Source organism: Drosophila gunungcola (genome assembly GCF_025200985.1).
Source record: "Drosophila gunungcola strain Sukarami chromosome 2L unlocalized genomic scaffold, Dgunungcola_SK_2 000007F, whole genome shotgun sequence".
In the NCBI taxonomy this organism is placed as follows: domain Eukaryota; kingdom Metazoa; phylum Arthropoda; class Insecta; order Diptera; family Drosophilidae; genus Drosophila; species Drosophila gunungcola.
The window spans coordinates 3,135,900-3,148,732 of NW_026453162.1; the positions used below are offsets into that span (position 1 = coordinate 3,135,900).

At 33.1% G+C, this 12,833-nt stretch overlaps 1 protein-coding gene across 5 annotated transcripts in view; it reads right to left on the reverse strand.

Moving 5' to 3' along the window:
• Window positions 1-1,005: 1,005 nt before the first annotated feature.
• Window positions 1,006-12,833, reverse strand: part of LOC128253112 (stathmin) — a 43,423-nt gene continuing 31,595 nt past the window's right edge. For 4 of the 5 annotated variants that reach the window (XM_052981265.1, XM_052981266.1, XM_052981268.1 and 1 more), the window contains 5 exons: window positions 7,662-7,831; window positions 5,728-5,913; window positions 5,510-5,656; window positions 2,803-2,958; window positions 1,006-2,669 (listed from right to left, as the gene is read on the reverse strand). In XM_052981265.1, coding sequence (XP_052837225.1) covers window positions 2,583-2,669; window positions 2,803-2,958; window positions 5,510-5,656; window positions 5,728-5,913; window positions 7,662-7,831 — 746 coding nt within the window. In that variant the 3' untranslated portion in view covers window positions 1,006-2,582. The remainder of the gene's footprint in view (window positions 2,670-2,802; window positions 2,959-5,509; window positions 5,657-5,727; window positions 5,914-7,661; window positions 7,832-12,833) is intronic. The other variant, XM_052981267.1, reaches the window with a different exon arrangement.

Consider the following 12,833-nt stretch of genomic DNA (forward strand, 5'->3'; position numbering starts at 1 on the left):
TACGCCTGTGTTTTTCGGTGCAACCCTTTTCCCACGCACTTCTTCACTGAAATACCGTTGGGAATTTTTGAAAAATGAGAAAACGCGATTTCCACAGAGAACATCCACCATCCGATAACATCTGATCTGAACAGCTGTGGCTCATCAAAACGTAAACAATGAAGGTTGACTTGTTGACTTTGTTTTTGTTCTGATGTTGTTGCTGTTTAGATCAGCTGAAAAGTTTTTCAAAAAATTCTTGCGCAACTGTGACCGCTGACGGGTCTTTTTTGATGGTGGACAATGGCACACGAGTAACTTTGCGGCGAAGGCGTATCGTTGAAAATTGCATGCCCCAAAAATGTGCGTGCGGATAAAGAAAATCAACGATTTAGAGCACATTCCAGTTCTGCACGTATTTCAAACTTAAAGTTGAAAAATTCGTCGGCAATTTTTTTCTCACTTAGTGTGGCACGCTTGACTGGCTTAAAGGACGTTTTCTCAAGGATATTATAGGAAAGTGTTTCACAAAATCTCAGCAAAAAAATATAATAATAATGAACCGCGTAGTTAAATTTTAATGTTAGCGGGAGGCAGTCTTCAAGCTTCAATCTCCGTCTGCCCATTTTATCAAAAACTGTGAATTGTTATATAATTAAATGTTGGTATTTAACGTTCAGATTCCAGTTATGCCTACGCAGTGCAAGTTTATTTCAAAATGTTGCCACGCCCACACTAAGGCCCTTAAATCGCGAAATGGCGCCACCTAAGTTCAATTCTTTTCTGGGGACATATTTATTTTTAAATTGGCTAACGGATGCTAAAAAGTCGACTGTAGCGTATCTTCTTGGTTTTTATCTCCAGTTATGTTTAACCAAGTTCTGGAATCGATAGTTTTTTTTAATATAAATAACTTATTTATACCATAACAATTTATATTGTAAACTTTCCCAAAGATCGATATACTAATGTTTACATCAAATAAAAATGTTTAAAAAATAAAAATTTAGAAAAACAATCAAACAATTATAAATATGTCATTTATTTGTATTATGCACTTTTATAATACAATTTTTATAAGTGTTTTCGCTTGCATATGGTCAGTTATGTGTGTTTTATATGAACTTAATTTATGCGTAAACTCAGAAAAAGTTTTTTGTAAGCAATCGTATTTCTGGTTTGTGTTAAGAACGTTGGATTCAAAACGTATAGATCTTTTTTTCTTGAAAGCTTCGTTCAGTTGATTATTGCATTAGATTAGATTAATTAGACGTTGATATATCATAAATTGAGTAAATATCAAAGCATTTTTTTTTTCAATTGTATTGATGCTTTACTTTTACTTTACTTTTCTTGAGAATGTTTGAAAGTTTTCGTGTCTGGGTAATTTTTGGTCTGTGCGTGTAGTTATTTTGCCATTGCTTTTTTATTACGATTATTATTGATATTCATTTGTAGAAGCTATAGTTTTACACGAGTACACATTTATAACGGTATTTGATTTAAATTTAAGCTATCCTTTAAAGCGCCGTATGGTACGAAATTAAATCAAAAACTCGCAGGATGGAAAAAATTTGCCTAAATATCCCATTTGTCTTGCCTTACATACTTTTTTTTTATTGTAACCCCATTCAATGTATATAAACCCATTTCTAAAAATAACTCGACGTTAGACAAAATATTCATTTCCATATAATATACTGACATATATGTATGCTTATACATATGTAGTTTCTTTTCATTCATAATAATGGTTTTTGCGTGTCGTGTTGTATGTAAATAAAACCAAAATGTATTTCGTGTGTTTTACATTGTATTTGATTTTTATTGAAGTTTTTAAGCATTTCGTATGTATTTTTTCTGTTTGACATTTATTTTATATATATAGGAAATGCGAAACTTATAAAAAATAACTATTCGTTAGTGTTGAACGATATTCAGCAAATATATATAAAGTGTTTTGGCAAGTAAGTATATTAAAATGAATATTCAATTATATATTAAAATGAATATTAATTATACGCGCAAAAGCCATTTATTGATGCAGATACAGCGTGCTATTATCTTTTGAAGCATACCTCAGAAATTTAATAATTGTTTGAGACTAAGATAATCAAAATTATGAATCCAAAATGTATACAACACTTTTAAAAACGAAAAAGGTAAAAAGTTTTAAGCTTTAAAAAAATGAAAATAAAGCGAAATATTAATATAATTTTAAATTAAACGACAGGCTTTCCATTTTCTTGCTTCTGGCTGTCTTTGAGTTTAAATATATGTAGATTTCCCTTAATTTATATTTGTTGCATTAATTTGCCGCAAGCATTTCTTGGTTTTTGCTTTGCTTTTAGCTTTTTGCCTTAGGGTTGTGAGTACATTTTTTGCTGTTATTCGGCTCATTTCGTTCAGCGGTGTGTTGAGAATTTCCTCTTGCCTTTTCGTTTCATTTTATAATACTTGAGAATTTTGATGAAATTGGATTCATTTTAAAGGGTTTTCTTGCTTAAACTTGTGTTGGTGTATTATGCAGTGTTGCTGTTCTTTTTGCAGTCGCCTTATTTGCAGTAAGTGTGAGCACAGCTCTCGGTGCAAAATCGACCCCTCTAACCAGATGAGGCAATGGGGCTCTGCTGGCCTTCCATGTCCTGAGCCTGGGCCTTGTTTTGGCGTACTAGCTCGGCACGACGCTCCTAAAAGTAAAAAACAAAACGATGAAGGATTAGTCGGGACTCATTAGCAAATGGTGCTGCAACTGATGCAACCACTACAACCAAGTGCTACTCAAACATTAAGACAAATGGCTGCTTTTTTGGGGAAACGTACGAGTTTTTGAACTTTTTCAATTTTCTTTTGCAATTCCTTTTCGCGCTTCTGCTCTGCGGCGAACAATTTGTTCTCATAAATGCGAGCTTTCTCCTCGAGCTTTTGACATTCCAATTGATCGTTCTGCGATTTGATTTCGGCAATTTTGATTGTGTTCTAAATGAGAGGATATAAGAAAAAATGTAACCAAAAATTATATGTACACATGATATAAACACTTACTTTAGATACATTAAAAAAAAAACATACGACCACTTAAAAACGAATATAATTTATCAACTTATATATATTTCTAATAATGTCAAAATAATATCTAAAAAGGAAGAAAGGAAGCAAACTCCGCAGGATGAGATATGGGTAATTCTCTACTGTCGAATCAGACTGAAAAAAACAAGCTCCAAATTTTGTGTATTATTTTTACAAAAGGTGATTCTTTTAGCTCTTGATAAGCATGATAACTGGTGCTAAGACTGAGTTTGGGAAATTGTTGGTTTTCAGGATATTAACAAAAGTCTAAGCCATTCGCACGCTACACAGACAGAAGTGACTTTATTGAAAACCAGTTTAGGCACTGATTTCAGCAAACCCTGATCGAAGATTTTAATGAAATTAATTTTAAAGTGTTATAAATTAATCGATCTTAAAAAAGTTTTTCGTTTGCTCGCGCCATGTGGCACGCGACATGTTGCATGCCACTTTTATGTCGTTGTTCTTGTTTTTGTTTTTTAACCTTTGAAATAATCAGACGTGCATAAAATGTATTTCAATTATTTTCATTAACGAAAAACATTCCATTTTTGTTTCAAATTAACTTTTAATGATAAATTTTAAATTTATGTAGATGGCCAAACTAAATTGCAACTCTATTTATTTTATCCTCTCCATCTACATTAAAAAAAAATATAAAAAAAAAAATATATATAAAACGATTTTTAAGTCGCGACAAACTTTAAAAAAGTTTAAAAATCAATGCACTGCTTATTCTAAACCAAATTCTTTTTAATAGGTTTGTTGTCAAAATATATATTCGGACTACAAGTTGTAGGCTCGTTGGTCTAAAACCTTAGATGCACTGACCACACATGCTATTTGGCACTGTTGCACGCGACAGCGAAAGAATCGGAAAAGCTGATAAGAATTTCTCCTCGACTATGAAACGCACCGTTTCTTTCACATTGTTTTATATTCTTTGAATATAAACCAAGATTTAAAAGCGCCAATATAAATGCCTAACAACTCTCTTTAAGAATATGAACCAAAAAAAACCTGCAACAGAATTGTTCAAACAGATCTTTCGCACTTTCGAAATGTTTCAAAATGTGTTATGAGTAAATGCAAAATGTTGCTTATATTAGTTAAATTTAATCGATTCCCATAATTAAATGGACTTTGAATTTTAGGCTGCGATAAACCAGCCATATGTTATTAATTTTCTAAATTTTTGTTTAAATTTAAGCCGTAGTTCTTAAATAGTTTACTATCACGGAACATAATCGCTAAAATTTAAAAACAACAAAGTAATATTTTTTAAAATTGTGTTCCTAATATTACTATGGGAACTGTATAATGTATTCCGACTTATGTATATAATACATGTCATAGAAAGAAAACAAATTTCTTTAAAAGTGAAAGACTAGTTTGCGTACAAACGGACGAGCGGACATTGTTAGATCGGCTCTCCTAGTGCTGCTGATATGTCCTTTATAGGGTATAACTAGACTTAATAAAATGCCAAGTCTTAAATATAACTAAGATCACAGCAGTTTTAGTTTTGGAAATATTCTCTAAATTTTCGTATTTCTTATTATTACATACTCTTAATTCTCTTATTAAAAGATTACAAAAATAAATCTTAATTATATGAGTTAGATCACACCAAATTACGTCTCGGTTATGCCCACGTGCACTAACTGCGGAACTCTGATAACTCTTTTGATGTTCAATAAAATTTTACAAACGAAAAATCAGTCAGCGCTTTTGGAAATGGAAATATCTTACAGTCGGGTAATTTGATTATAATTTTGTTTATCCTATGACTTTAATGAATTCTTAAATGCGTGAAATAGGCAAATGAAAATGGTTGTTTTTTAAATTTATTTTTTTTAATTCCGATTGTTTCCTTGGGAGCTATATGATATGTTGTATTCAAATGTAATCAAATTTAAACAGGAGAATTCCAAAAATAAATTAAAAATGACCAAAGTTATATGTACATTTTTTTCCCCGATTGTTTCTATGAAAGCTATAAGATATAGTCGTCCGATCCGGCTCACTCCGACTTCTATGCTACCTGCAATAGGAAAAAACCTTTGACAAAGTTTCCTGCAGATGGCTTTAAAACTGAGACTAGTTTGCGGAGAAACGGACAGACGGATATGGATAGATCGACTGATGCTGATACTGATGATGAATATATCAACTTTAAAGTGGCGGAAATGACTCCTTCACTGCGTTGCAAAATTCTGACTGAAATTATAATTATTATAGCACAACAAAGAGCTTAGATGGTTTCATAATACGCTTGGTCAAATTGCTTGTTTTGTTTTTGCTATAAAAAATAAAATTAATGTGTACTGCATGCAAAATTTGACTTGTGTGCGATAATTTGTATTTTCTTTCATATGTAAATTGTAAGAGAAATAAACATTTTAAAGGGAATTTTGTCCGACTGCTAAAAACTGTTACGCTATACACTTATAACACTCACATGCTCTTTTAGACGATCCAACATTTTCTTAATATTTTCATCGCGAAGAGATTGCGCAATCTTCAATTTCTCTTCGATTGCCTTCTGCTCGTTGGCCTTCTGCTGCTCAAGAGTCTCACGCGTTTTTTCGATCTCCTGTGCATGAATCTGTTTTTTGTTCAAAGTAATAAAAATGGTTTGTCAGGGATATAATTAACAATTATATTAAAGCTTTTAACCTTCAGCTTCTCCTTCATGTCACTGATAATGGCGTCGCGTTTTTCCACATGCTGTTCCATTTTCGATTCCAGTTGCTCCTTGGTCTGAGTGATGAACTCGTTGGTAATCTCATCCTTTTTGCGAGTGGCTTCCTCAACCTTGGCCAGCTTGTTGGAAATATCAGCCATCTTTTTAGCTTCTAGAGACTGCAAATATGAAAATATATGTTTGGTTTAATATTAACCAATTTACATTATCGTGTCTGTTTAAGAAGTGATGATGAGTCGGTCCAAATAGTGTCAGTTAGAAAACTACTTGTATTATCACAGTCGTTCGAAAAGTCGATTGGTACTCGAGTAATTAAAGTGAATGTTAAAAAAAAACTTTTAAATTAACAGCAAATTATTTAATTAACTAAGTTTTAATATATTTAGTAATTCTGGGGCAAGATCAGAATTAACGGCGATTAGGAGCTTTGAGCTTTGCGATCGCATCGACAAACGAATTAAAAAAAAAATGTTTAAAAGACGAAATCGGCATGGAGATTTTTTGAAACATTTTTAAACGTTTCTACTAAAATAAATAATACCTTGACCTTTGAAGTCCCCTGTGAGAGGGTATACAAAAATCCTAAAAATCCTATTGAATATAAATAAAAACTGAGCAAAAAATTGTTTGTCTTAGTAAGTTAATTAGTTTTAGTTCAATTATACTGTGATTGAGAATATTAACATACTAAAATCACCACACAGTTGAAAAATTATTAATTTAATCGCGTTCAGATTTTAAAAAGTTTTCAAAAAACATCGAATTTGTGTTCATCCGTTTTGTCGGAAACTACAAAATAATTATGTTTAACCAAAAAAAAATGTCAATCAAACAATTATGTTTAAAATCGGATAATTTTTTTTTGAAGCATTCTTAGTATAGATTGTTTTGTACTATTTTTAATAATCTAAAAAAAATATCATTATTTTACCACTTTACTCTTCAAGTAAAGGATATATTGTATCCGTTGAAAAGCATGTCACGGGTAGAAGGCAGTGTTCCTGATTGATCCTTATAGCCGAGTCTCCCTCCGTATGAACGCCGAGTAGTTACTTTTTTACATACAAAATATTTTTTAATAATTTTTTGTATTATGTCACTTATAATCAGCAATTTAAACCGATTCAAATATCGGCTTCGGTTACTGTTACCGCTGATCAACCGACAACAGTGGACGGTACGCGTTACCGGGCCTTGTTAACCTAGTTTTTTTTTGCCAAAACCGATATTTTGAAGGCGTCGTTCCTGGGTCGCCTCATCTCTCGTTTTGGCGATTTGCAATGGCCCGCAACATCGCGCGTTTTAACCGGTCCAGACTTATTGTGTTTTTTTTTTTTTAAGTCCCATATTTACGTAAGCAAGTTCGAGATCCTGGAAGCCCTCAAGGATAACATACCCCAAAGTTCTCGCCGAAATTATGAAAAATGCCACACAACGAACATTCTTGACTTGACACTAATTTAAATTTGTAAAAGCTGCAAGACCATTATAACTTTGAATTGCCGTAGCTTGCTTCCGTTATTGTTATATACAATTTTACTCATTGATGTATCGGCCCCGGTAGTATATTATCGAACAGTTTTTATAAACCAAGACCTGGCTAGAATTTTTTATCGGTAAATTGTAATACTATAATTGAACTATGGCTCAGAGGGAAAGACAGATTTTCGCGATTTGTGGACGTGGCCACCTTTTTAAACTTTTTCTTCGTATGCATAACTTGAATCTGCTAGTTTTATATTAAATCCCTTACGGAAAGACAGACGGACATTGAGAGTTGTAAACGTTTTCTTTCACCTGTTGTTGTTAAAAAATTATAGGTATATTTATATATGCCTGTTCTTTCCATGCTTATAAGAGTCGAGTCTGCTAGTTATAAAAATCATCAAATCATTTATGGACTCACAATGCGTCGCTCCTCGGCCGCCTTCAGCTTTTGTTCAATCTCCTCGACGCTAACGTTCTTGCCGGGGGTGACCGGACGCTTGGGAACCGCAACGTTCGGTGCCGGCTCGGCCAGGATGACCTCATAGCTCAGTCCTCCACGGGACTTCTCCTGGCAGCGAATCTCTGTGGCTATGGACAAAAGAGAATGGATGAGAAGGTTAGAGTAATTCAATATTTGTGCACTTGGGGTGCATTCGATAGTTGTGGCTGAGGGTGAATTTCAGTCACCCTCAACTTGGCTTTCCCCCAACAGAGCAAGATGACGTAATTTTTAAACTCCCCGACTTTGCTTAAATTTCGTTCTCCAAACTAACTCACTGAACCCAAAATTAAAAAATTTAAACATTTTCTTAATGATAACAAATGGAATTTTGAATGGAGCAAAGATGTCAGGAAAGAGCATTTCGAAATTAAAAAAAAAAAAACGATTATCTGTTTAAAACAAGCAAATGTTCCAGGCCCATCGTCTTTATATAAATTGATTTGCTTTGGACTCTGAATAACATTGTACAAAATTTTAAGGGCTATGAAAAGGATTATTAAAAAACTAATTTGTATTATTTTGCGAAATATTGATTTCCGTGTTTAGTTATTTTCCGAAGATAATCTGTAAAAAAAACTTTAGGCCAATCAACAATGTGTGTTCAGTTCGTAAAGAATGATATTTTTTTAAAAATAAAAACGACAGTATCCATTGGCTCTTGCCAAAGATAACTTTCTGCTCACTTAATCATTCACCAAATAACTAAAACTAAATATTGGGTTGGTTTAATCTTAAAAATATAGCTTAAGTTACAAACCACCATAAAAAAAAAAAAAAAATTAAAATATAATTTTCTTATATTAAGAACATTTATTTTTAGTAGGCTAAGTGCTAAAAACGCTAAAATAAATTCACTAAAAATAAAATCACTTGAGTATAGTTTTGCAACTATTATAACTAAACAACTTATGTTAAGGAAACCTTAAAAGCTTAATTTAAAAATGACTTGTCTTGTTGAAATTGGGGTCCTGAAACTCATTTGACCACCTTTTAATAAAAACAGGCAAACCCATAGCTTAATTAACCATGGACAAAATATGATCGGAAAACTATAGTTTTGGGTCAAGATCGTTGACAAAGGCAATTTTATCTTAAGACAAGTCACTTAGAGTAATAAAAAGTCATTTCCTTACACATTAAGCCCTTTTTATGTAGTAAATTATACCAGAACCAGTTTTGAAAGAGATTTAGATCAATTGTAAAACTCTGTGGCAGGATATATCCGTATATTGCAGACATAATTAAACATCATCTGCGTACAGAAGTACGCGAAAATGACCTTCTAGCTAAGGGTAATAATAAAATGAAAAGTAGCGGACGGAGATGGATGGAGAAGATTAGAAGTTTAATTTTAAAAAAGGCCCCTTGGAGTCCTGCCACTCAGATAACTTAAGATCCATCTAAGTAGATCAACTGGAAACCCTAACAGGTCGAGTTTCTGAACCAAAAGAGTAACTGATTTACAGAGTCAAATGCTTTATTAATGTCAGTCTAAATTACGTCTGTTTGAAGATTGCTTTTGATGAATAGTTACTAGATCTTGGCACGTAGAAATAACTGATTTACAATGGTGCTGCAAATGTGGAGTCGTAACATTTTCAAAAAGCTTTGGATTAGACGACAACTCAGATATACCTCTATAATTATTGGCATCCAGTTTAATACCTTTCTTGAGAAGGGGAAGAACTATTTATTTTTTCCAAATATGTGGAAATTGGAAGGTTATAAGTGATAAGATAATGAATTTAAGAAGGGTTTTGCACAGAGCACAGGAATTCCATCGGGCTCTGGAATTTTAAATTGGAAGATTTAATAGTAGAGAACTTTCGTTCAAGGTGGGAAAATTAGGTTCGACTTGGAAACGGCGTAAGAATCAGGCTGACTTGAATGAGCTGAGATCGAAAAGTCGTTTAAAAAAACTGCCTGATCTGTAGTTGCTGTAGTGTTTTCAAGTGATACCGATAAATGCTATGTAATAGATTTACGCTTAGTGTTACAAAATTATAAACTGCCTAGGGTAGTGTTGTTCGACTGCTGCTGAAAGCACCACCACAGTTTCATGAGAAGAGCAGAAATTCCCGTATATGTGGAAGGTTTTTTCTTCCAGAGATTCAGCAGTAAGGCAATATGGTACTACTTTAGTCAAGTTTCTCGACTATTAGATACCCGTTACTATGCTAACAAATTTAAAAATAAATTTTGCCACAGAAAACAATAGGGGTGCAGGTGGCGCCATCTACTACAAGTACAAAGCGAGCAGCATTCACCGAAGACCAATCTGCCATGTTACGTTTCTGGAATTCCAGTAGAGGGCGCTGCTGCTAAGATAACAGCTAAATTCTACTTTAACATTGCAGTTTGAAAGTGCATAAAAAAAAACAATAAAAGCGTTCCAAGAAAATTTTCTAATATTAATTCGAAGATTGGTGGTTAGTAATAAGTGTGTGTGTGTTTAAAAGGTTAAAAAACCTATGTTTAGTGTTAATGTTAGTCGTCTACCACGCTTGTATAACTGGAAACCAAACTTTTAAGTAGAGCCACGAGTCCAGCGGAGTCCATTTCTAAAATCTATTCAGTTTTGTAGAGTAATTCAATATTATGTTGGTAAAGTTTTCTAAAATGAATAGTTACTAGATCCAGGGTTGCCCTTATTTGTTTATACTTTAAAATGCACCATTGTGGGAAAGTCATTCCATTATTGCTTTTGGATTTCCCTCAAAAACCAATTGTTTTTAAAAAAAATCTCCAAAAATAATAAAAATATATAACAACTAGTTTAATTTAAAAAAATTACATAAAAAAAAAAAGTTGTATATTAAAAAACAAAAAAGGAATATAAATCGATCGTTAGTTATTAGATGTATGCGTTCGATCACATTCTTTTTTATGTATATGTTGTCAAGGATACAAAAAAAGATTGGTTATGTTTTGTATCGATATCTTTGAAATCAAGCGAGCTATAATATTGGCCAACAAAAGTGGTCATAGGGAGTACAATTCAATTTATAAAAAATTCTTTTGGCTGAGCTGGGTTATTTGCGCAATATCTGTAAATCGATTTTTGACCCTCTGCTGTGTGCACAATGCATATTGCTGTTTATTTACTAGAATATTTTTTTTTGGTACACATATGCATGCTGACTGACTTGTTTTGCGTTGCCTTGTTGTGCAATGCCTAAAAAACGAATTCCATAAGTAAAACTTTCCCTTGACTCTCTTCCCCGTCATCAACAAAAGTCAATGAAAATGAAAAACCAAATATGTTCTGTCCACATTCATCCTACCTAGTATAGGGGGAAAATTTACTCACAGAAAAAAGAACGCAAGGTACGGACAGACGATTTAAACTACAATAAGTTTACTTATTTCTAATGCTTTTTTCATAATAAAAACAAAATAATTTAATTGTTATGGTTCTTTTTCAAACCGCTTTGTCTTGATTTCTTTCTTGAAAGAATGCCATTATCAATAATTACATTTAAGCAGGAAAGAGTGAAAAAGTAAGAAGGGAAAAATATACACACAGATAAAAGTAAGCAAGGTACGCAGAGACTGTTTAAACTAAAAAAGTAAACTTTTTTCTAATGCTTTTTTCATTATAACAATAACATAATTTCACTTGCATTTAAACAAATTATTTGAATGAGTCAGCCATATTACGTTTGTGAAAAAAGGCTTGGGTATGGAATTTCGAGATCCATTTAATGTACATTAACTGAAATGAATGGCTCGAGACAGATGGGAAATTTTGGTAAGTTGACATTTTTACATTTTTACATAAGACAAGGTTGATTTGATAAAGTGACATTTATCTGTGTTAAAATGTATTTTCCTGTGCGTTCTGTAGTTCGTTCTTTGTTCTTACTGTTTAAATGCAAACCGATGGCCACCATTGTAAGTCACAGACGCAAACACGGTAGGACGAAATAAAATTTAAATAATTTTAAAACAATTTTTTTTTTTTGACTTCTCTCACGAAGCTGTTGTCGCGCAGCTATTCCTTAAGCAACTGAACGAACGTACAAACGGAGTGACTAAAAATGTGGTGAGGCCGGCATCGGGCCACAACCAAGCGACACAAAAATGTTCGTTGTACTCTAACACACTTACTTTGGTGCTGGTCTACAGGAGTTTGTCGTGTAGCATACTTTTTGGTATATGCTGCACAGCCAAAAAAACAAACAGCGGCTGTCGCTTCCATCGTTATGTTGTTGTTGTTAGTTTTCGGCGACAGTCGTCTGGCAAGCAAAACCCCCTCCCCACTGAATACTCCACCAATGGGACAGTCATTTCTAGGGACTTAATTGCTGTTGGTTGCCAGCTGAGCTCGACGGTATTGCCAAAACCAAATGCCTATGAGTCAGCTAGTGGCAGCATGGGTTTGATTATAGATTGTTAGAATTTATCTGAATTGTTGGAATTTAGCTGCAATTAACTAGTAAAAGTGGTAGTAAAAATATTTGTTTTCAAAGTTATAATAAAAAAAAAAACCAAAGCTTTATTTTCAACTGGTGTATAGCTTATGTTAGCTCATTTTACTAGAAATAAACCGTTTTTTTATAAGAATCGGTTCGTTAATGGATATTCGTGTATATTGGGACAAGTTAAAGGTCGCTAAAGTTGATAAATTGTTGTTAAATCGTTCTTAGTTTTATCACTTAACTTAAAGATGGGGCATTAACGAAGTCAACAAGTTAAAATACAAATAATAAATGACGAAGTGCCCCAAATATGAGATACCCGTTACTCAGCTCAACCAAGTCCAGAATATATTTGAGTTTTATTTTCCACCATCTACCGAAAATTTACATTTATGCTAGTAACTTCTAAAACAAGAAAGAACGCTACAGTCGATATCCCTTACAGAGCTCGATTTTGAAAATGTTTGTGTCTACTGATAAATATGACCTAGACACAAGACAGACACAGAGTTCAATAGCCAAGATCCAACATGTCCAATGGGCGTGGCTCCATACTAAAATAAACTTGATGTGTAAGAATGCTAGAATCTGCATTGCAAAATCCCAAATCTCTAGCTTTTAAAGATTCCGAGATCTCGACGTTCATACGAACGGACAAGGCTAGATC